The 24,018-nt window shown below is 39.9% G+C and overlaps 1 protein-coding gene across 1 annotated transcript in view; it reads left to right on the plus strand.

Annotated features, from left to right (window-relative positions):
• The window catches only part of DAAM1 (dishevelled associated activator of morphogenesis 1), a 170,795-nt gene that overhangs the window by 68,797 nt on the left and 77,980 nt on the right, over positions 1-24,018 (plus strand). Inside the window, exon 3 of the mRNA XM_081342790.1 lies at positions 13,568-13,657. Coding sequence (XP_081198916.1) covers positions 13,568-13,657 — 90 coding nt within the window. The remainder of the gene's footprint in view (positions 1-13,567; positions 13,658-24,018) is intronic.

Here is a 24,018-nt window from a genome sequence, read left to right on the forward strand (position 1 = left end):
AAAGATTCACCATCACTGGTTTAGAGCTTTGTGTCATAGGAAACTAACCAATTGTGTTCTGTTCAAGGAACCACAATTATATACACAATGGAAACAATGGTTTGATATGACAGGTGAAACCAGTCATAGTAAGTGTCAAGAGCAGTTTAGCAACCTTTTCAGATAGCAGGAATAAGCCTAATAACAAAAAAAATGCGGCAGTCTCTGTGCCAGAAAGAGATAATACATTCAATGTATTTAAAACCATTCTATTAAAGAAAAATCTAGGAGTTTTGCAAATGCTGCTATGCTATCCGTACCAAATTTTGAGATCGTGCCAGTCCATCTCCAAATTAACTACCTGTTCTCATCCTCTTTGGAATGGCTTTTTCCCCTCTCCCTTCCTTTTTCTTGTTTTGGTTCAGTGAAGGCTAACTTCATTATTTTAAGCAAGTTGTTGGCATTATCATGCAATACCTATATTTTCTTTTCTCTTTAATTGGTGTAAGGCTCCAGTTGAATGTTGCATTTCAACATTAGTTAAATGGCTTGGAAACTCCTACTTACTGAATAACAGAAATCAACCCACTATTAAAAAGGAGCAAAATATATCTTGGCAGCATTATTATACCCACTAGCATTCTGTGATTCCTTAGCCTCTCTGGCAGGCAGGCAGGTTTATTTTGCTTATATAGGAATTTATTTAATTGCCTTGACTCAGACAGAAGAGAGGATTTGAACATTGCAGACCTCTTTGACAGACACTCTTAGTTAAACAAACTAACTTTGGTAACATTGAAAATTCGATAATATTAGGATATGTTTCCCTTTGATATAGGGATTTAATATTTCCACTGGAGAGAACATTTAAAATTTCTGCTGGACTTCTTTTTTAAATAGTTCTAGTTAATTTGGACTTTGTGTTAAGCATATTCAGATTTTTAAAACAAGAAAAAATGAAAGCAAAGATAGCCTTAGAGAAAAAACTTCCTCTGCATTTGAATTCAATTGAAAGCACTTCTCACAAGTAATAAAAAAATGCTAGCCACTTCAGGAAAGAAGCTTGATTATAGAGTGAAAGTATGTTTGAGAGGTTTGAATTATGAATTCCCCTCCCCAGCAACATTCAAATGTATCTAGAGGTGGCCCTCATTTATCGACTGCCTTGTTTAACAATGATTCATAGTTATGATGGTGACGAAAATGTAACTGAAGTAAGATTATAAGCGCAGTCCTTGAGATCACTTGGCAACTGCTTTGTTTAATGACCAAGTTGCCAATCTCAGTTTTAGTCACTAAAAAAAAGACTGCCTGTATTTTCGAACCAAGACTTGATAGCTTTGTCACTTAATAAGGGAACACAATAAGGATGCATAGATAGAGTGACTATTTACAAATATTATTAAGATTAAGCTGAAGTTTTAATTGTTACTAAGGTTAAGCTGAATTTCTAATTAAATCAAAATACTTAATATAGGAGCTGGCAGCCTAACACGCTGAGCAGGAATTTTATAACCCTTCAGAAAAAAAGAACAGTAAGAAAACAGGAATGAAAATAAAGAATGAAAATAGGAATAAAGTTTCACCTTATTATCACAGTTATCAGCATTTCATCTCCTGCCGAATTCTCTTGTGTATTGTATAACACAGAGATCCTGTATTAGCATGTTTTAGGAAACCCTGAGCTTTAAACAGATAAGATAAAAACTTTAACTGGGAGACTTGTAATTCTTCCAAAACAGCCAAATGAGAACTGAAGATGTTAATATTGAATAATTAACTAGACAGTGTGTGTGAGGGAAAGAGGGAGACAAAACTAGGGTGGAAGATTGAATGGAATGCTTGAATGCTCGAGTAGGAACATTGCACATTACAATATTTTCTTTTTTATCCTATCTTTGTTTATATAACTTTATAGTTTGCTGGTTTCCCTGAAACACAAGTGGGCATCTTTAGGTATGCAGGTAGCATGATGGTCCTGGATGACTCCTATCAACCATACTTTTACTGCCCTTTAATCCTCCCAGAGTCCTGTGGCTGCCAAAAACTGTACTAGGGAGGAGACATTCTTCAGGGAAGTTGCGACTCGCATGCCTTTTTCTATGGCATATTTGTTGGTGGGCTGTTATGCCTCTGAATGAGGATGATAAGGGTAGCATTAGTTATTATGGAGTCCAAGAGTGGTCTCATATATAAGCTCATAGGTAAAGGTAAAGGTTCCCCCGCACATGCGTGCTAGTCGTTTCCGACTCTAGGGGCCGGTGCTCATCTCTGTTTCAAAGCCGAAGAGCCAGCGTTTGTCCGAGGACGTCTCCGTGGTCATGTGGCCGGCATGACTAGACGCCAAAGGCGCACGGAACGCTGTTACCTTCCCACCGTAGTGGTCCCTATTTTTCTACTTGCATTTTTGCGTGCTTTCGAACTGCTAGGTTGGCAGAAGCTGGGACGAGTAACAGGCGCTCACTCTGCTACGCGGCACTCGGGATTCGACCCGCCAAACTGCCGACCTTCTGATCGACAAGCTCAGCGTCCTAACCCACTGAGCCACCGCGTCCCTCATATAAGCTCATATTGACTCTTTTTTCTCCTGAAAACTCAATTGCTTATAATAGAGAAGTGATACACTTGATACATAAAAATCCTTGCGCTACCTTCCCAAGTATGCTACGTTTGATGAAGAATCATTTCATATCTAACCAAACTCAAGAAGACTCCCAACCAGGTATAACTCTAAAACTTCTGAACATCAGAAAAAGGGTTGCAATTGGAATTATGAAATTACAATCAGAGCACAAAACTGCATTGCATACAATAATTTGGAAACAGCCTAATGGTTCATGTATGGTTAGAAATTCAGAAAGAGCAGGCATAGCCTATTACATCAAACTTTCCCTGGAAATAAGGGGAGAAAATGGCTACAGTCACCCAAGCCTCAGACTCCTCTAGGGAGCATCTATCTACGCCAACTGTGGAAAGGTTCTGGAGTGAGCCCACTTGGGATCCCTCCACTCCTTATCAGCCTCTGCTTCCCTAGAACCTTTCAGGTGCCTTTTCTTTCATCCTTCCTCCCATTGTGACACCAAGTGAGAGGAGCAATCACAGCAGCAGCATCTGCAGCTACAGCATCTCATGACTAAGGAGAAGGAGAAAGGCACGGCAGGTGTGAGTTGGCTGGGCAAAGTATGGGAATGATCTGTTCTTGGCCAACAGTAGCTCTCTCTGGGAGTTCCCTGGCTCATCTTGGCCACCCACTAATGGGACACTGCTGCTGGCCCAGCAGAACTCACTCCTTCTCTCTAGCCAGCCCCAGTGAAAATGCAGCCTGAGCCAAGTGGAAGAATATTCTTGGCTTGATCTGTGATGGTTTTCCCTGAAAAGTTGGCCTGGGAAAAACGAGAGAGTGGTTCCTGCTCACTGTGGTGTCAGTGGGCTGGCCCAAACATGGGACTGATCTCTGCTTGGCTAGCAATAACACCTGTTGGAGTTGGCTGGTCAAATGGGAAATGTTCTACTGCTACCTTCAGTCAGAAGCACTGTTGGTGGGCAAATGGAGATCATTCTTTCACATTGCACAGCAAGCCTGGCTGAAAAATCACCTGGGAGGATATAGCCGAAGTTCCTAGACAGATAACTCTTTATCCTTGGTAAAGGGGACCATTTGTCTGAATGGTCCCTTATCTGTGCAAGTCAAGGTTTCTGTTCGCTGATCTTATCACTTTTGCTTAAAACACAGAGAGAGAGAGAGACAGGCAGACACACACACACACATACACATGTATTAATTTTATGGACTCGATCACGATGGGACATAAATTTGAGGAAAGGTTCTTGTTACTGCTTATATCCCACCTTTACTTAATGATGAGGTTAAAGGTTGGTATGTGTAGAATCTGTAAGCAATCCCATCCAGCACCATTTGCTAATTTTTTTGCAAAACCAATACTGACCAGATCAGAATTACACTAAAGCATAAAGAAGTATAAAATGTAATGAGACTCTGAACTTATATTGATCTTCAGTTCTTCTTGTCCCATCTATTTATAAAACAGATGCTTAATAAAAGGCACGCATCTTCAGTCACCAAAAAACTTTATGACGAAAGCATAAAAACATTCTGATTTCCAGTTGTGCTTCAAAAACTCAAGAAATCAGAACATCAGCACTGTGTATCACACCACAAAAGTAATCATAAAACTCTTTGCTTAATCTCATACTTTGTAATGAATGTACAAGTCAAGATCCATCTTGAGCAATGGAGAATAGCACCTCCAGAGAGAGATACTCAAGAGCTTCACTTTCCCCACTCCTTTGATAGTGATGTAACTCTGGCCTGGGTGCAGAATTGTAGCTCTCACCCACTGCTTATTAACCTTTCTGGCTCTCAGAGCAAGCAGGTGCCCTGTCTTAGTTCCTCCTGCAGACTTGCCAATGCAAGTCAAGTCCAAGCATGTCGATAACTGTACGTTCGCAGGCAAAGCAATGTTCATCTTGTACCAAACTGAATGGCTGCCATGACGGGCCATTACACTCTTTCTGACATTTGTAGACCCCAGACTCCCACCAAGGGGGAGGCTGCCTCATCCCTGCTGTCTGTCAGAATTTGGTCTGCTCTTAGGGGAAGTATCTTTCACAAAAGGCAGCCAGGCTTGGCTTGGCCTTTGTTGCATTTCCCAGCTGCTCCATCTGGTTTAGGTTGCCTGGGCAACCTACAAGCCTTTTCCTGGTTTGGCATGGGGCCCGCCCTGTTGACGTCCAGCATCTCCTATCCGATTAATGACATTGCCAGACTTAAAGGCAGAAATCGAGATGATGGGTGAGTGTCAGAGGCAAAGCCATGACCTGAGCAAAACTGTCTGATCTCTGGGCAGTTGCCAAGTGAATTTGGCAATGCTTGGTAGACCTGTGTTTGGAAGACCCTTTGCCCTTCTCTCTCATCCCCCCCTCCCTATTTCCTTGGATTGCTGCCCCACTTGGCTGAAGCTTTTGCTCCTGATTCATTTGTCCATGAAACAATGAGCGGGATTTACTTCTAGCCCAGTTAACTTCTTTTTTAGCCCTATTTGGACATGCAGACAGCATCTTGTCTATAGCCTGATGGGGAGGTGGGGGGTAGAAGTCAGTCTAATTTACTCCATTGCATCCAAGCTGAATTCCACCAACAAAAGAGCAAATTAGGGGGAGAAGATGCCCAAAGCAGAGAACCTATTCTGTTTCAGTTTGCTTTTCTGCTGCCATGACAAAATTCTGCATGACAAAATGCCCAGCCTTGTCTTCTAGCTCCACCCAGGTAGCAGGTTTCCAAGGGAGGAAGTGATTTTCTGCCTAGGACACAGGTCTGCAACCCGCGGCTCCAGAGCCACATGCGGCTCTTTCAGCCGTCTCCTGCGGCTCCCAGTCCTCTGCCATGTGCAGTCCAAAAAAAAAGTGGGACTAAAAAAGTTCAACCAATCAATTCAAATATGCAGGGTAGGTGCATATCTCGCCTTGGCTCCACTCTTCAGTCAAACCCTGTTCTGCGCATGCGCGCATGTACGCGCATGTGCACACATTTTTTTGCGGCTCCCAGTTTTTCCTTTTGTGAGGGAACAGGTTCCGAGTGGCTCTTTCACTGTTTCAGGTTGCTGACCCCTGGCCTAGGATAATGGGAAATGCACGGGTTAAAAACAACCAGAGCTCAAAGACAAAAACCTGGGGGGGAAAAACAAGTGCAAAAGTTGTTTGCATAAAAACCATTTTATGTTTGCAAAGTTATTGTTACTGCCGTTATCTGAATTTATATAAAAATGGCCATGGTGCAGCAAAACAATATAAACAATGAAATAATGAAATGAAATCCTCCGTGGTAAAAAATATAACATCCTGCACAGTAAACAGTAAACATTAAAACATTCACTGAAAGTAACAAGAACTGTAATATTCTGATAGTTTAATTACATTAGTAAATAATAATCAACTGTAAACAAACTCACAATAATTTTGCTCCTGAAATTCAAAGGGACTCCAAATAAGATCAATTTTCAGTGCTTTCCCTTTGGTATCTGCTTATCACATGGGCCACCTGGCTCACAAGCCTGTAGCTCTCGGTATTGCTAAACTACTGTTTTATCTAACTTTTATTGTTAATCTTTATCTCTGCTAAATTTAATTTAATTTCTATGTGGCTGAATTTAGGAAAGGTAAAGATTAAAGATAACTGTTAACATAAAATTGCATATTTATGTATCACTTCCTTGCCCATTCTAAATTATTTTATACAGGATGGGTAGTTCTCGACTTTCAATCACAATTGAGCCCAAAATGTCTGTTGTTAAGTGAGACAGTTATTGTGAATTTTTCCCCATTTTATGGCCTTTCCTTCCACAGTTGTTAAGCGAATCACTGCAGTGCTTAAATTAGTAACACAGTTGTTAAGTGAATCTGGTTTCCCCCATTGACTTTGCTTGTCCGAAGGTCGCAAAAGGTGATCACATGACCCCAGAACACTGCAACAGTCATAAATATGAACCAGTTGCTAACCTTCTGAATTTTTATCATGTGACAATGCAGGTGCTGTAATGGTCATAAGTGTGAAAAACAGTTATAAGGTGTTTTTTTCAGTGCCATTGTAACTTTGAACACTAAATGGTTGTAAGTCAAGGTCTATCTGTAAACCATTTCTAATAGGGATCTATTTCTTTCTTTTATTATTCTAAAATAGAAAGTATCTAAACTGCTCCAGTACTGAGATACAAAAGGAAATGATGACTAGGAATAACTAAGCAGAAGCGTTAATTTTGCCAGACATTCTGTTTTAGTTGATGCAGATGTAATGTTTGTCTCCATAAGCCTTTTAGATGATGATGGTATGCAGGCACTTAGCCCTATTTCCTCCCCCCCCACACACACACAAGTGATGTCAGCTGTGTTTACTGCAACTCTATCTTCTCATAAATTAAACACCACATGAGATACATAATAAGGTTTCATTTTATCCTCCGAATTATTACATTGATAGGACACCTCAGGGCTGTTTCACAGGGTATTGAAGTCTTTTAAAGAGTGTTTTAAATGAACCAAAAAGAAGTCAAGAAAATTTCAGTTAACACCTTCTTTATTTGTGAGTAGCAAAAATTATTTTTTAAAACACTGCAAAGAAAAGTGTTGTATCTCTTATAGCAATTTTTAGAGGAATGTTAGCTGGTTTTTATGCAATTTTATCACATAGAAATGCAGTTTGGTGGAATACCACCTCCTTTATTGCTGTACATCCCAGGATAACATTTACTGAATAAGCCACAAGGCCTGATCACTGCTTCTTAGCTCCTTGTGAACAGGGGTGTCAAACTGCCGGCCTGTGGGCCGGATGTGTCATGTGGAAGCCACACCCACCCCATTGCCAGCAACAGCAAAACTGTCCCGATACGTCACACGACGTCACGTGACTTCGCGAGTTTGACATGTCTGTTGTAGAATGACAAGAAATCCCCATTTAATCTGTCTTGACTACCCCAGGGAAAGGCAGGATATAAACAGAACCTGAAAACGTTTTAACTTATCTCAATCTTTTCAGATTCAACTGAGGCACCCATTTTTCTAAGACCAGTACATTCTTGGGGGTAAAGACAGATTTCAAACAGATTTAAAATGTGAAAATGAAATTTCACATTATAAGGGCTTATTTGCACTGCATTTTTCACAGTTACCCAAATATTTGATGTTTTTGGCCATAGATGGATAAGATCCTGCTTCGGGTCCCAGTTCAGCAATAAAAGTCTGTTTGGAACAGTACTCTTCAGCTCAACCTGCCTTATAAAATGATTGTAGAATTCAAAGCAAATTGTGTACAGTATGCCTGAGTTCCTTTGAACAGAAGTATAATCTGAATTAATGCACCCAGTTGCCCTTTGGTGATAAACTCTTAATTTTGATTCTTGATATTTGTCATAAACTAAATATTCTTAACTTCCTCAATATTTTCTAATTAACTGAATTAATAGATCTGTCCATATTGTGGTTTGAGTTTCACTAGATAAGTCATAATTGGCTAGCTACATGCAATGCACTGAGCAATTCCTAAGCAAACTATATGATGATTTATGTTGCTGTTTGAACTAATCCAGTGCCTGATTATATCAGTCTTCTGCCTATCTTCTTGAAGAGTTTTCATCCTGTATAGGATAGTGATCCCAGGCTTAAGAAATAATGTTCCCCACGGATCTGGAATATTTTAGTTCTTGGTATCACAGTCACTTACCTTCACTTTATTTTTTTAAATTAGCCTACATGTTTACACATGTCAGTTAATTACTTCTTGCATATTGATGAGTTGCAGATCCAAAAGTCTGTTTTCTTCTATTTCATGAAAGCTTCCTTTTCATCCAGAGATGATTTCTCTTTGCTACAGGTGACTAGAAAAATATCTTTGTACAAACACAAACACAATCAATTTTTTTTTCCTGTCTGTCTGGTTTTCCCCACCAGTTTGAGAAATTTACAAGGCACTCCTAGCCTGTACAGGTAGTCCTCGACTTATGACCACAATTGAGCCCAGAATTAATATTGCTAAGTACAAAATTTGTTAAGTGAGATTTGTCCCATTTTACGATTTTTCTTGTCACATTTGTTAAGTAATTCACTACAGTTGTTAAATTAGTAACATGGCTGTTAAGTTAATCTGGCTTCCCCATTGACTTTGCTTGTCAGAATGTCGCAAAAGCTGATCACATGACACACAGAGAGACATGGGAAACTGCAACTGTCATAAATATGACCCAGTTGTCAAGGGTCCAAATGTAAATCACATGATCCTGGGGATGCTGCAATGATCATAAGTGTGAAAAATAGTCATAAGTCCCTTTTTCAGTGCCATTGTAACTTCGAACAGTCACTAAATGAAGTGTTGTAAGTCAAGGACTACCTGCACTTATTTATGTTGCTTACTACATACAAGAGATTCATCTAGCTCCAGTTTGGTCATGTAAAACTCATTTGGGGTTGATTCTGTTGCTGTTTTTTAAAAACAACCAATCATGTTTATGCTGTGTTTGCACAATGCTTATTGATGTGGGAAGATGATACATAAACAATTCCATGGAATTAATGTGCAGTCTTTTTTTATCTTTTTATCTTTCATTTTTGCCTCATCTTGTGAGGAACTGCCACAACAAAGTTTTCTGTGCTGTGGTCATTCAGTTAGCATCACTACGGGAGAGGTTCTTAATGCATCTTTAAGAAGTGGTTGGTTTCTGCCATTTCACAAAGTGATTTTGATTATCTGCCAGCTTTACTTACATCAGCAGCATTGGGCTTCTCAAAGAGTGTAATTAACTTCTAAGAAAAATACAAAGGTGAAGAGGGATGGGCAATTTTTTTTAAAAAAAAACACAAACCTGTAAAAGCTTTGGATAAAACAGAAATCCCAAAACTGGTTGGAAACAGTGGTTTACTTTTTGTGAAACCATCTCTTTCTCTTTTCCTTCAATTCTAACATTGAAGTCATTTGAACAGTGATACTGTGAGCAAGCTAATAGAGACTTGTTACCTAGGAATGGTTTCTCCATTAAATCATATGTTTTGTGTCCATATATAGCACAATAAGGTTACATTTTAAGAAAGGCTGCAGATAATTTTATATTTTATTGTGATGAACATGCATTCACTTGAGAACATTATCTTGGAAAATAAGGAAGAAGCAGGAGACCCCCAGTCGCCCAAAGTAATTCATAATTTTCATAATTTTTCATAATAGTAAAGTTGGAAGGGACCTTGGAGGTCATCTAGTCCAGTCCCCTGCTCAGGCAGGAAACCCTATACCATTTCAGACAAATGGCTGTCCAGTCTCTTCTTAAAAACTTCCAGTGTTGGAGCATTCACAATTCAAACTAATTCAGTTAAAAATGTTTCCTTCTCTCATCCCTTCTATTTTTTATTTCTATATTCCAAATTACAGAATAAAGGTAGTATCACTATCACTAAGTGTAAAAGTAATCCCATTCTTCCATAGGAAAGTAAGTTAGTCAATGCTGCTCAATAACCATATTGCTGAAATAAGGTGTTTTTCACATATGAATGCAAGGTTGGATCGAAAAATCTTAAGATTTGTGGAAATATTTATCCCCTTTCTGTGCTATAGTTTGTTTTATGGTTGCCTTGTTGCTATGTTAGTTCATCTTCCTCCCTTCTAAAATCAAGGCCAGGAATCTTTGTTGGCTTTTCGAATGATCCTGTAGATTGCATTAAAAAAAAGAAGAAACAAATCTTATTTTTCCATCTAATTTATTTTACTTTTCTTTATTTTTATGCTGTTCTGCACAAATTCAGTTTTTCCTCCTGATTCTGGACAGTTTTGTAAGAAGGTTAGGCAGCCAAGGAATTCTAGAATGAATGCCTAAAACTTCTTGAGTTTGTTCCAGTGTAAGCTGAAAAACTAAATGTGGAAGTGAATTTCCTGAACCTTGAAAGTTAATAATTTCCTGATTTCTGGGGCTAAAAGTATGGCAGGAAGATCTAATAGCCCATATTTAAAACATACCAGTTCCTCATAATGGAAAAATAGGCAAATAGGAATATTACAATCTATAAATGTAGGAGCAACTTATGTCAATGGTGTGTAGACTGAATGCAGCCACCAATCTGGGATAATTGTTTTTGCTTTATTCTTCAAAATGGTAACCACAATTTCTCCAGGACTGCAAAGGACTGAAATTATTTGCCTAAGGCAAAAAAGACTCTTCTGAAATAATTGATTCTACGGCAAAACTAATTTAGAAATGTTAAATTCTTGCTAGAATAATTAAGAGGGTATTTTATTTACTTCTGAGCTCACTCACACAACAGGTCAGCCAGTTTGTATTCACGTTTGTCATTTCTTTCTTTTACCCAATCTCCAATCATGCCCAAAGAACAAATAGCAAATAGCCTACCAAGCTAGTTTGCCAATTGGCATCTTCTGCTCACTAATTAGTCTATTTCATGATTGTTAATTGAAGCTGCATGTATGGAGTTTGTGTGCTGATTGCTTTAGGGATTTAGCCACAGAATTTCAAACATGAGGATAAATAAATAGAAAGCTCCATTACTGTATGCTTTCTTTAGAAAAACACATTGCCTGTTTTCCTTGCAGGCAATCCATGTGGCCACCAGGTGTTTGTCACCAGCTTGAAAATTCTGCCAGTGACAATTTTCTACCCTCTATGCCAGTGTTGGCAACTTTGAGATGTGTGGACTTCAAGTCCTGGAATTCCTGATAGTTGAAGTCCATACTGTACATCTTAAAGTTGTCAGGGTTGAGAAACACTGTTCTCTGCATCTTATCTACTATATCAAAACCGGTGCATCAGTTGGTCAACCTAATTATTGCATGTGGCGATGGGTGATGGGTTAAAATGAGATTGGTCCCTTGTTTGACATTTCTGATCTGTGCCAAAAACACAATTTTCATGTGCTTTAAAAAAAATTAAACAAGCAATGTCTTTTCCTTGCCCCATTCATAGAGGGACTGCTTTGTGTCAGGGTTCACCAAAGTGGTCAGTATTTTCCCCCAAAGGTTGATGGATCTGTCCAAGAGGTCATTGTTGTTACTTGTAGTACTGTTAAACTGGTATTCATTGAATTATTCTCATATACATGTAATAAATGATCGGGGCTTAGTGAACAGTCTAAAACATCATGAAAGGGTTAATGAGCTTAAGAGTTTGGGGACCCCTGCTTTATCTGAAAAGACTTCAACAATAGTGGTTTATCAAAGCCCAAATGAATCCATGTTGTTATATTTAAGTGCTCTGATGAATACAATGCAAGTAACCAGCAACCCAGACTTTCCAATGCCTACTGAAGGGGACATAAACTAGGAAGTTGGCCTTTTCAGTGGTAGCCCCAGAATATGTTGCCCCAGAAGATATTATTGGTTTTCACCTTCTCCTAATTTAGGTAGACCTTAAAACCAACTTGTTTCATCAGGCTTTTAGACCTTAAGATAATTGTGTGTGTCCATCTCTATTATTAATTTTATGATTCGTAGAGTTATATAATGTTATGAGGTCTAGAGTTGTTATATTCTTTTTATTAAACCAAAATGGTTCTTAGAAATATAAACTAAATGTGCATATGACTATAATTTACAGTTGTCAAGTATATTGACTCGTGGAAAAGCTGGCCTGTTAATACCAATTGCTTGATCATTTCAGCTTTGCTTTTCCTTCAGCATATATCTATGCTTTCTTTAGTATTGCGTCTCAATGAAAGAACTCTAGCTTGTTCTTGTCATCAAACACAAGGTATGGTATAGTATATGTGAGGGTTATATTCTTGGCTTATGATTCTGGCTTATTAGGAGAGAAACAAACCTCACCTTCTAATTTCTTTGCTATACTAAGCAAACCACAGTCAGGACTTCCATGCTTTAACAGAATTGGAAGGGACCTTGGTGCTCTTCTAGTCTACAGTTCCCCAATCTTTTTTACTTTGCAGACTGGCTGGGGTGGGGGAAAATAGGATAGTTCCAGGCATGCTGTGCACAAGTGCTCTCACCGTACAGCTCCATTTGCGTGAGCAGGCACACACGTTCACATCTTACGCAAATGGAGCACACTTGCACGTGTTCGCACGCTGCTCATAAAAGTGGGGATGCATGCAAACACTCGCCCTCCACTTCTGCGGCCCAGTTCCAAAAGGCTCAAGGCCCACGAGTGGGCCACAGCCCAAGGGTTGGGGACCCCTGTTCTCGTTCAACCCCATTCAAGCAGGAGACCCTATACCATTCCGGAATATGGTTCTCTTCTGGAAAACCTCCAGTGATAGAGCACCTACAACTTCTGCATGCCCAGCTGTTCCACTGAAATTGTTCTTACTGTCAGAAAATGTCTCCTTAATTCTAGGTTGGATCTCTCTTTAATAATCTTCCGTCCATTTGCAACAACAACCATGCATAGGCATATTAACTCATTCATATTAAGCTAAAATGCTTCAGAATTCTGGCTGATGGTGATATTGTACATTAATTCAGGGAATAGTAACACATTCCTAAGCCAAATACTTTGTGGGCACCTCCTGCCACAAAGCTGCTGGAATATTTTGGTTTATTAATGCAGCGATGCTTTTCACTAGAATGTGACTCGGAACATTAGCTCAGTTAAAGCCTTTCCCAACATGCCTGTAAACTTAAGAGTCATTGGTAAATAAATAAAAGTGTAGAAAGGTGTAGCTGGTTTCACTCAGGACAAAACTATGAATGCCAAGCATCAGTCGCATCCTTAAATGCCACCAAAATTAAATGAAAATTAAAACCTTTAAAAAAGGCTAACATTTCTCACGAGGCTTAAATATGTGGTTGATTCTGACATATGACTAATCACTAATCTAAGATCCAGGATCAGGTTTCAGGAGGCTGTTTCACAGGAAGCTCATTATAATCTAGACTCAAATCAGTCATTACAGAAAGGTCAACGTGATATGAATAATTATTGAGCTAAGGGAAAACATTAAGTCTGTCTAAGGAGAGGGGAGGGCCCCTCCCCTTTAGCTAAAATGCCAATGAATATCATCATTTATTTTTTGGTAATAAACACTTACTTTTCTCCCCACCCCTCCCCACCCTTTTTTTTCCTGCTAGGATGAACTTGACCTTACGGATAAGCATAGAGAAGCCATGTTTGCCCTACCAGCAGAAAAGAAATGGCAGATCTATTGCAGTAAGAAAAAGGTAAGACCTTTGAAGTATGCTTCCTCCACGTTACAGGTAGTTCTCGACTTATGCCCATTCATTTAGTGACCATTTGAAGTTACAAGATACTGAAAAAGTGACCTTGCATTTAAAACCATCACAGCATCCTCATGCCATGTGATCAGTGTTTGGGTGCTTGACAATTGACCTGTATTTACAATTGTTGCAGTATCCTGGGGTCATGTGATTGCCATTTGCCACCTTCCTAGTCAGCTTCTGACAAGCAAAGTAAATTGGGGAAGTTCAGATTTGCTTTGTGACATGATTCACTTAACAACTGCAGTGATTCACTTAACCATGGCAAAAAAGGCAAAATAGGTAAAATTTGGCATGACTACTTAATAACTGCCTGGTCCCAATTGTGATCATGAGTCAAGGACTACCTGCATTTTTTTTTTCCTTTTTATACTTTGGCTCCTTTTTTGACACAAGATAGAAGAAACTGCTGCAAAATGCTTTTGAATCAGTTTGAAGAAACAGGAGGAAATTTATTCTGGCATGCAAATGCACAGACCAGACCAGACCGTAAGATTCCAAATTAGGACGATTACTTGTATCCTGGGAGTTTATTTACAAATGTAACAAAATGCCATTACAATAATTTAGCATAATAAAATTAGATGTTAAAAACATATGTAAAATTCTAATGAAGTAGCATATAACATAAATCACTCTGGGCACAATATTTATTCTATTCATTCTTCATTGCACAGATGTAATTCTGTAGTATTTTGTCTAATGGCTTCAGTACAAAATTTAGCTACATTAAATATCACATTAAGCATTGTTTGGCAAGAGAAAAGCATCATATCTAATGGTCCTGGCATATCTTCCAACGAAGCTCCTTTTAAAAAGGAAAGAGCTGTATCAAGTAGTATGCATATTGACTGCTTTTCACCCCATATTTCACCAGAGGGATTTAGCTAGGTTTTGTTAGCTTCAACTTTGATTAGATGGTTGGGGGGGGGGGGTTGTGTATGTGTGTTTAATGGAAGGTAGCTTGTGGTAACTATCTGATTAGTTTAAGATCTAGTGCATTAGGTGAAACCACAAAATAGGTTAATTCAATGACCAGATATGCACATATGAGAACACAGCCATTGGGAAATAATGGTGGTGCATCAAGAGTTGCTTCAGCAGTGAGATGGATGGCAGATAAATTTAATCAATAAATTTAATTTAATTTCCTTTTGTCTGTGGGCTTCCTTAGAGTTGTGCTTCAGACTTGATCCCCAGAAGGTGCTTTGAAGTGCAAAGGAAGACAAACATATCTCTAGTTTGGAACCCTTTAAACAGCCATACTTTCTGTTGGAATTATGCAATAACTATGAGAGGCCCTCAGGCAATTATGAGGAAAGATCCAGTTCTTTTAAAATATAGGAGACAAATGCTATATTTGCACTCTCACACATTCTGAAACACTTTGGGGAGCGTGAATCTGAATTGTTACATTCCTCTAGTATCCTTGTTCGACATTCTTTTGCTTCTATACTGAACACTTTCTAATGGAAGACCATGCTGTTTCAGGATTGTGTTCAGAGAATGGAAAACTCTTGGACAGTGGCGTAGCGTGGGGGGTGCAGGGGGGGCCGGCCGCACCGGGCGCAACATCTGGGGGGGCGCGCTCGGCGACGAATTCCTAATTTGCATTTAGAGGTGCAGATTGGCACACGCAACTTTCCTTTTCAATCTGGATCCTAGTTTTTGGTCTTGGGGCTTTGCATGAAGGGTGACGGTCCTTTGCTGTTCCCGCTTGGAGCACTTTAGCATTGCTCGGCGGCGCCCCAGTCGCCCCCTCCCCGCAGCGCTTCAGCGGAGGAGTTAAGCGCAGAGTTTTTGCGCCTAGAGAGGAGAAAGGGGGGCTGGGAATCCAGCTTCCTGCCCCTCCATCTCCCCTTCCTGGTCTCTCGACGCCTCTTACGCCAGGGCTGCGGAGGTTCCCCTGGCGGGGGAGGGGCGCCAGGTGGGCAAGGAGGCTCCGAGAGGGGGAGGGCAATCAGGAGGGGGGAATCCCCGGGGGGGGAAGGGGAGGAGGGATTCCTGTGGCGGGGGAGGGGCGCCAGGTGGGCAAGGACGCCGCGAGAGGGGGAGGGAATAGGAGGGGCGGGAAGGGGAGGAGGGATTCCTGGGAGAGCCAGGTGGGTTTCCCCCAGTTGCGCCCCCTCCCCTTCCGAGTCTCCGCCTTTCCTTGCGAGTTTTTCTGCTCCGTGGGAAGCGCTGCGCCTTCGCTTCTCCTCCTCCTGGGTTGCGGCTTCCACGAACGGCTCTCCGATCCCCTTCAGATCCTTCCCCCAAGACCCCCTCCTGCCCCGCAGCCCCACCTCTTGGCGCAGCCCGGCTCCCCGCCTGGGAGATCCTGGTGTTTCCCGGAAGGTTGGGCACCCCCGTTCCCATGTTCGGAGGAAATAAAATAATTTTAGGTCAAGTGACAGGTCTGGGAGCTCTAATTGCCTCCACTTCTCTGAGATCGTTCTCAAAACAACTCAAATGCAACTGATTGATGTTGAAAGGACAGTGGGAGATCCAGGGAAGAAAGGAGGAATTTGTTTTATGACTTTTACAAGCAAAATGTTAGAACTGGATTTCCCACTTCTGTACCCACATGGCTTTTCAGTACCGTATTCTCTTGGAGGAAAAAATAAACCCAGGAGTTTCTCTTGTTGACTATCAGAGTGGGGCAGTTGACAGATACAGAAATGAGCAGGCACTGTGTAACTTACTGTAAATAAGAAGCTGTTTGAGGCTTTATAGAAGTAAAATAGAATATAGATTATTAACAAAGTGCTTTGACATTTTAACTTTGCTGTTGGTTCACCTGTTAACTACTTTGCCTCTCTATCTACCAAGTAGATTAAGGTCAAATTGGTTGTAAATAGAAGTAGAACTTCATAAATTTTGGGCCTACTTCGTAAGGGAAGGAAAGTAATATTGCTCCAATATATTTATGAATATTCAAGTGGAGGGGAATAATATATGTAAATCTGGTTTTGTCTTATTGATGCACATATTTTCCTTCTATTTGAATGTTCTGTATATCCTCCGCTGCGCCGCCCGCCTCCTGGCACGGCCTCGGGTCCCGGCGCTTCTGCCGCACGTGAGGGAGGGGATGCCGGACCTTCCCCCTTTTCCCGGGGGAGGCGTGGGTGGGGGGTGCGGCGGACGCCCAGGATGCGGGGCTCCCTGCGGCAGACTCGAGTGCTAAAATCCACGGGTTAGGGGGCGCAAATTACTTGCCTTGCCCCGGGTGCTGACAACCCACGCTACGCCACTGCTCTTGGAATCTCGCAGAATAAAAATATCTTCCAAGAAAATTAATATGATTTCAGTAGGGAAAAGCAGAGTTTGTAAAATGCAGCCCTATAAAAGCCAATTTTTTACTAATGCCATGTATGCTGTTTATAACTCCAGGGGCTAATGTAGCATAAATGAAACATAATTATGCTTTGGAAGAAAAGCAAAATAATCACATTGCCAGTTTTCATTATCAGTTGGATTTAATACAATCTGTATTGTCTCTGATTTGAAGTGGGGGGGGGCTTGTATACATAGTTGACTGGCAAGCCAAGAGCAACTAAGCAAAAAATAGAATTTTTGTTTGGAAACTAAGTTATAAATGTATCATTTATCTATTTTCTGAGACAGACCATTTGAGTCATAAACCATCAAACGTATTAGGATCTGTGAAGAATGAAACACTTGTAGAGGAAAGATGGATGAAAATGGGAATAGTTTCCAAGAATTCAGAATTCAGGAAGGGAAAGATTTGCTAAAATTTCAACATAAACAACAGAAAATAATTTAATGTAATCTGGAACAAAAACAGCTCAAGAACAAGACCCATTTTACAGTGGAATGAACCTTCTAGACCAGGGGTGTCAAACTCAATTTCATTGAGGGCCGCATCAGCATTGCGGTTGCCCTCAGGGGGCCGGGTGGGTATGGCCAGAGTGGGCGTGGCCTACTGGGTGGGCGTGGCTAGAGTGCGTATGGCCTACTAGGTGGCCAGCTCTACATCGTTCGCATCAAGGGTGCCTATGGGGACCTGGGCAGGAGTGGGAAAAGATCTGAGGGTCTCTGGCAGAAGGAGGGTCTCTTGGCCAGGGCCAAGGCAGTGGGGGCCGTTCCCTCACTGTTTCCAGGATGGCTTCGTGGGCCACATGAAACCACTTCGCGGGCCGGATCCGGCCCCCGGGCCTTGTGTTTGACATGTCTGTTCTAGACTCAGTGTTTTCAAACATTGGCGAGCTGTAGATCTGTAGCTGTAGATCTGTAGCTGGGATCAACTCCCAGAATTCCCCAGCCAGAAAAGGAGATGAAATCCACACATCTTCAACTTGCCAAGGTGGAGAAATACTGGCCTAGAGAAAATATGGAAACATCTTTGTTAGAAGTTTTTTTCCAAACAAAAAATAGACGTGTTTTTAGCACACGTTTCAGCTGTAGATCAGAGAAAGTTTTTAGGTCAGGACTTCCCTTATGATTCCTGTGATTCTCTGAACAACATGGCCCATCATTCCTGATCATTTGCCATGCTAGTTTGGAGCTATGAGACTTTGTCTCTAATCAGTCTGAACATCACCAGCCTCGGGAAGGATTGAACCCTTCTCAGTTCAAATTCTGTGTACTTAAAAAAGAAAAGAAACTTGTGAGCTGTGGCTCATCTTTTTCATGTTCATTTTATTTCTTGTCAAAATATTAGTTGTCCAAACATTAATGTTCTGTTTCTGTGTCAAATTAAAGGCGATCTAAGTGGATTTTGAGTAAATGAATTTTGAACAGAATAGATATTAAGGCCAAGAGTTCCTCGAGTCAAGATTGTTGTCTAGTGATTTCGCGAGAGATTATGGTGATCTAGTAGTGCCCAAGTACTAAGGAGGCTTGGCTTTTTCAGGTTCAGGCAAGTGTGCTTACTGTACATACTTCCATCTGCTGCAGATAGATCATAAATTAAAATCCTATTGTAAAATATGATAAGACCTCTCTTTTCCCCACTTTCTTCCTCTCACCCCAATCACACAATGCAGATAGTCTTCGATTTACAACCATTCGCTTAGTGACGGTCCAAAATTACAACACTGAAAAATGCTTATGACTGATCTTCACACTTATGACCATTGGAGCATGGTTACCTGATCAAAAGTTGGGCACTTGGCAACCAGCATGCATTTATGATGACTGCAGCATCCCAAAGTCATGTGATTGCTATTTGTGACAGCTGGCTTACAATAATTAAGTCAATGGGGGAAGCTGGATTCACTTAATGGCCATGTGTGATTCACTTAATAACTACAGTGATTTATTTAGCAACTGTAGCAAAAAAAGATCATAAAATCAGGCAAAACCCACTTAACCACTTTGCTTAACAATGGAAATACTATCCCAATTGTGGTTGTAAGTTGAGGACTCCCTGTAACTCCATGTGAGATTCAAACCTTTGGAATTTCTTGTTCATAAGCAGAACAGTCCCATCACAGTATACAGCAGGGGTATCAAACTGCCGGCCCGCGGGCCAGATGCGTCATGGTGAACCCACATCCACCCCATTGCCAGCAATGGAAAAAGAGTTGCGATATGTCACAACACGTCACGTGACGTTGTGAGTTTGACACCCCTGGTATACAGTATTGTTGTTTAATTTTTTTAACTACATAGAAAACAGCAGCCTGATCAACTACAGATAGCTGCACTTCTGAAATTCAAAATCAGCTAAAGATGGACACCTGCAGACATTGAACTGCCCATCTGTGCTTATGGTATTGGAAGAATTTAAAGAACAATAAATACAGGCAACATGACAGGGAATGTCCATCAGCTGTATACTTTTTTTTATGATCAGAACTGGCTGCTTCTGAAAACAGAATGGCCGATTGCTGGATTCATCAAGACAGTGTTATTTAAATTGAATAACAGGAACCAGCTGCTGTGAAGAGACCTGCTATCTTTGTGCAGCAGTGTCTAATATAGTTGTCATAACTACCACGATCTTGAGGGTGAACAGAGAACATTATCTGGATTTTGCAGAAATCTGAATGCTGTTACGATAGCTTTTAACAGACAGTGAAACAGGTTCATGAAGAATGACTCAGTTCATAGCTTTCCATGACCTGCTTTTCAACTTCCCAAAAACACCTGGCTGTCACTGGGAGATTGGATCCTGACCGGCCTTGCCCTGTTGTGACCGAAAGAATTGTTTCTCCTATGTTCTTAAAATAATGAAATAGATGGAACAGCCCTTTAGGCCTTCATTCACAAATCTACCCATTAGTTTGGTTAAGAAGGTGACTTTGGCCATGAGCATCAGTGGTCAAGAGATTGAATGTGCTGTTCTTAATGCATCATAAATATTGAATTCCAAAGAAATGTCAGAATGAGACAGCAATATCGGTCTGTCTCTCTCTGCTTCCCAATACTTTTCAGCTCCAATATTGTTGAGGAGGGTGGCTGTCCTGTTAAATTAGTTGGATTGGTTTGTTTACTTGTAAAACATAGTGTTAACAACATCAGACACATAAAGCATAGAACTACCATACCACTTTAATGCCATCCACTGGGATATGCTAAAACTTCACATCCACAAGTGCAGTTTTAAAGGAGCAGGAGCTGTATAAGTTGAGAATGGAGAATTTCCAGATTCAATTTGAATCCATTCTGTCTTACTAGGATTCAGCTTGAGTCTGCTTTTCCCTGGGCAGCAATTCCACCATATCACCTGTTCAACCAGAGATGGAGATGTGTAACTGGACATCATCCATTTATTAATGATAGCTCATACCACAGGAGTGGAGAGTAGAGGTCAGGTGAGCAACACTTGCAGCATTGGTTCAGGTAATTTGGACTCATGAATAATCAAAGATAATCCCCCCCCCAAGAATGAGAAACCAAAACAGTCCTAATTCAGAAAGATTTAAATATATATAATAATTGTAGAAAGAAATGGTGGCTGGCTTGGCTGCTAAAAATGGGAAATTGACAGGCAGATAAGGTTAATTCTGTAGAAGCAGTATCCATGTGCGATGACCCAAAGCAAGAATGCAACCTTCAGTATAGCTTCCAATAAATAGAACAGTTGTTCTGTGGCTCCAGTTGAGAGGCAGATTTTCAGATTATGATAACAGCAGCCTTTGAAGTTCTTTTAGGCCAGTGCGTGACCCTAATAAGAAAGGGAAATGAGGATAGAAAGATTTCCTTGTCAGGGAGATAAAATATAGATCTGAAAGTAATATCGTTGTGGGTGGATTTGATTTGCAGCCAATCCCAGTGTGCTTTCTTCTCAGCTAAGCTTCATAATTCCTAGAAAACATATCACTAGGTGAAGAAAATCATTAGAAGGCAGGCTTTCAAGTTCCTTTACAGTCAGGTCTAGAAAAAGTGAAATATTTATTGTGTTTTGTATGGAAGTGGAGGGTATTGGCTTTCTTTTGGATAATAACTTTCTATTAATGAGGTTTATCTACATATCATTATGGAAAGGTAGCATAGGTTTTGTTATTGTGTGTCTCTGTGTGTGTCCATACCCATATCCTTCATAATTTGGTCAAGAGAAGACTGAAAATAGAAAATCCCACACCAAGCTCCGAGGCATGGCAGCTCACCGTCTTATTTTCCCAGATCTTATCCTACAGAATTCTGATCCGAAACAGCCAGTCAAAACCATTGTGGTTTCTGAATCTCCCAGTTTCAGTTAAGAACGTGCTTGAAACTGAAGATTCAAACCCAGCGGTGGGATTTCAGAAATAGCTCCCAGTTTTGGAAGCTTATCAAATTAAGATTCTACTTGTTGACATGTGATAAGGATGCAATGATTTGTGAGAATCATTTTCCTCAGATGGATTTTAGTCTAGTTTAGTTATTTTTGTATCCCAAATGAAGAAGCTCTCAGTATGTTTTTCCTGATTTTTTTCTGAACATTATATCAGTAAAAAGAAATTTTGTGGTAGTCATTTAGGTACCAGTTTAGTAACTAGGAAGCCATAAGGTCTGTTCCCACCTTAGTCATGAAGTTAGCTGTGTGACCTTGGACCAGTCACTCTTTCACAGCCTTAGGAAATCTCTTCTGAAAATACTGCTAAGAAAACTGCAGGGGCCACTCCAGGCAGTCACCAGAAAACAAGACAAATTTGAAGGGAAAGAAAAGAACAGAACATTCAGTTGTTTGGTCTGAGCTCAGTTACAGAAGAACCCATTCCAAATAATAATAATAATAATAATAATAATAATAATAATAATAATAATAATAATAATAATAATAATAATAATAATAATAATAATAATAATAATAATTATTATTATTATTATTATTATTATTATTATTATTATTATTATTATTTTATTTATATACCGCCGGTGAACAGGGCAAATATATAAAAAATACAAAAATACAAAAGTTAAAAAGGAATTAAATATATGCCCACTAAAAACAGTAAATACAAATATTAAAATAACAATAAGAAACCCCACCTATCCCCCATCAGGCCAGGCCGGCTTGTTCAAATAAGAATGTCTTTAGATCGCGACGGAAGGAGCGAAGGTCGGGCGCCATCCGGAGCTCAACCAGTAACCGATTCCATAGCTCCGGGGCGCCCACAGAGAAGGACCCATAGATATGTGTTTTGCAAGGGTGGAGGAAATGTTAAGTCTTATTCACATAGGCATTGGTAATCTACAAATAGCCTTCCAAGCTTCATTACAATTTTTATTCTCCCATAATGTTAGGCAATGATTAAAAACAGAAATTGATATTTGTAACATTAAGAAAGGGAGAACACTTACTAGAAATTATTTTATTATTATTATTATTTAGTATTGTTGTTGTTGTAACAATTTTCCAAGATTTTTTTTCTTTTTCTAAATGACTGGGTTTGCAGGCTGTTTGTAGAATGAGAATAGGGAATGAATAAAGAATGAGGAATAGCCTTAGAATTGCTTAGGCCAGGGATGACAATCTGCCAGCCCGCGGGCTAAACGCATCATGCGGAAGCCGCACCCACCCCATTGCCAGCAATGGAAAAACCATCCCGATACGTTGTATGACATCATGTGACATTGCAAGTTTGACATGTCTGGCTTAGGCTGTAGATATATTTTAATACTGAAGTGCAAATAGCAAGACTAAAACCAGTTTAGTTGGGTTTTATGGAATGAGAGACTTTATCTTCTAATCTTTCTGAAAAGCTTTATTAAATTGCAGCAGGTGCTGGTGTAACAAAAATGTCTTATCATAACTCTTGAACCAGTAATACTCTGAATATGACCTCTTCTATCTCCCTCCCAATTTATTTTTGGAGAACCTGGCATCTTTGGTACAAATGTTGTTTTTAAAATGATGGTTTAAGTAACAACTATGAGATTAGCAACTGAAGGTTTTGCAAAATTTCTCATATTCATGCACATACAGGGAGCTAATTCATGATTCAAGCTAAATTGCCTTTTGTGGGTAAAACTTCTTATTACTAGGATGGATGTGACAAAACTGAAATAGATTTGTTATAATGATTGCTTTGTCTGCAGAGAATATTACAGTAGCCGTGATGATTCTTATAACAGATGACTCTTCCTTAATTGGGCTGCTCCTTTTAAGCATATTTTCTGTGGTGGGGAGATAACTGGGTGTAGTGGCTCATGGGTGACTCTTAATCCAGTCTTTGTCATTAGGATATTTGCTGGGATACAAAAATAGGGGAGCGCCCTAAAGGAAAGACAAAATGTCAATGTATTTTTTTAATTGCAGTTCCCACAGTCCCTTGCCATTGATTGTGGGGGAAAAATAATTTCAGTTCTATTGTCTATTATAAATAAAGACACCTTCAAGTCATGCTCATCTCCTGGTGTCTGTAAGGACATGTCTGTGTACATATCTACAGTATATCTATATCTCTATAGACATGCTCTAAATTTGCAGGCAAAATTTAAGGGTTTTGCTACTGACTTCCTACTCTAATCCTGGTGGTCTATTTAAATGTAACCCTATTTATGTATTTTTTAAAATATACTACTGTTAACTGCTAATCTTCTTTAGGAGCTTGCTGTCCCTTCCTTTTTCCTACTATTGTTCTCATTGTCCAAATTCATATGCCCCCTCATAATACCCTCCAGATGTGTTGGACCAACTTGTAGAATGTCATGCTGGCAGAGATTGTTGGTATTTTTAATTTTACATGAAGGAAGAGCAACTTATTCTCTCTATCCTGTGCTATGTCATTCAGGAAGGAAGGATGAGTTGAAAAATGACCAATTCCTGTCCAGTACTAGTATAATCATCAGCCATTGTAATCAATGTTAATATTAGATGCCTTTAAATTGTACCAGGATGCTAATAACCAAGTTGACCCATCATTCTTTCA

The sequence above is a fragment of the Vipera berus genome, assembly GCF_964194415.1.
Source record: "Vipera berus genome assembly, chromosome: 1".
Taxonomy (NCBI): domain Eukaryota; kingdom Metazoa; phylum Chordata; class Lepidosauria; order Squamata; family Viperidae; genus Vipera; species Vipera berus.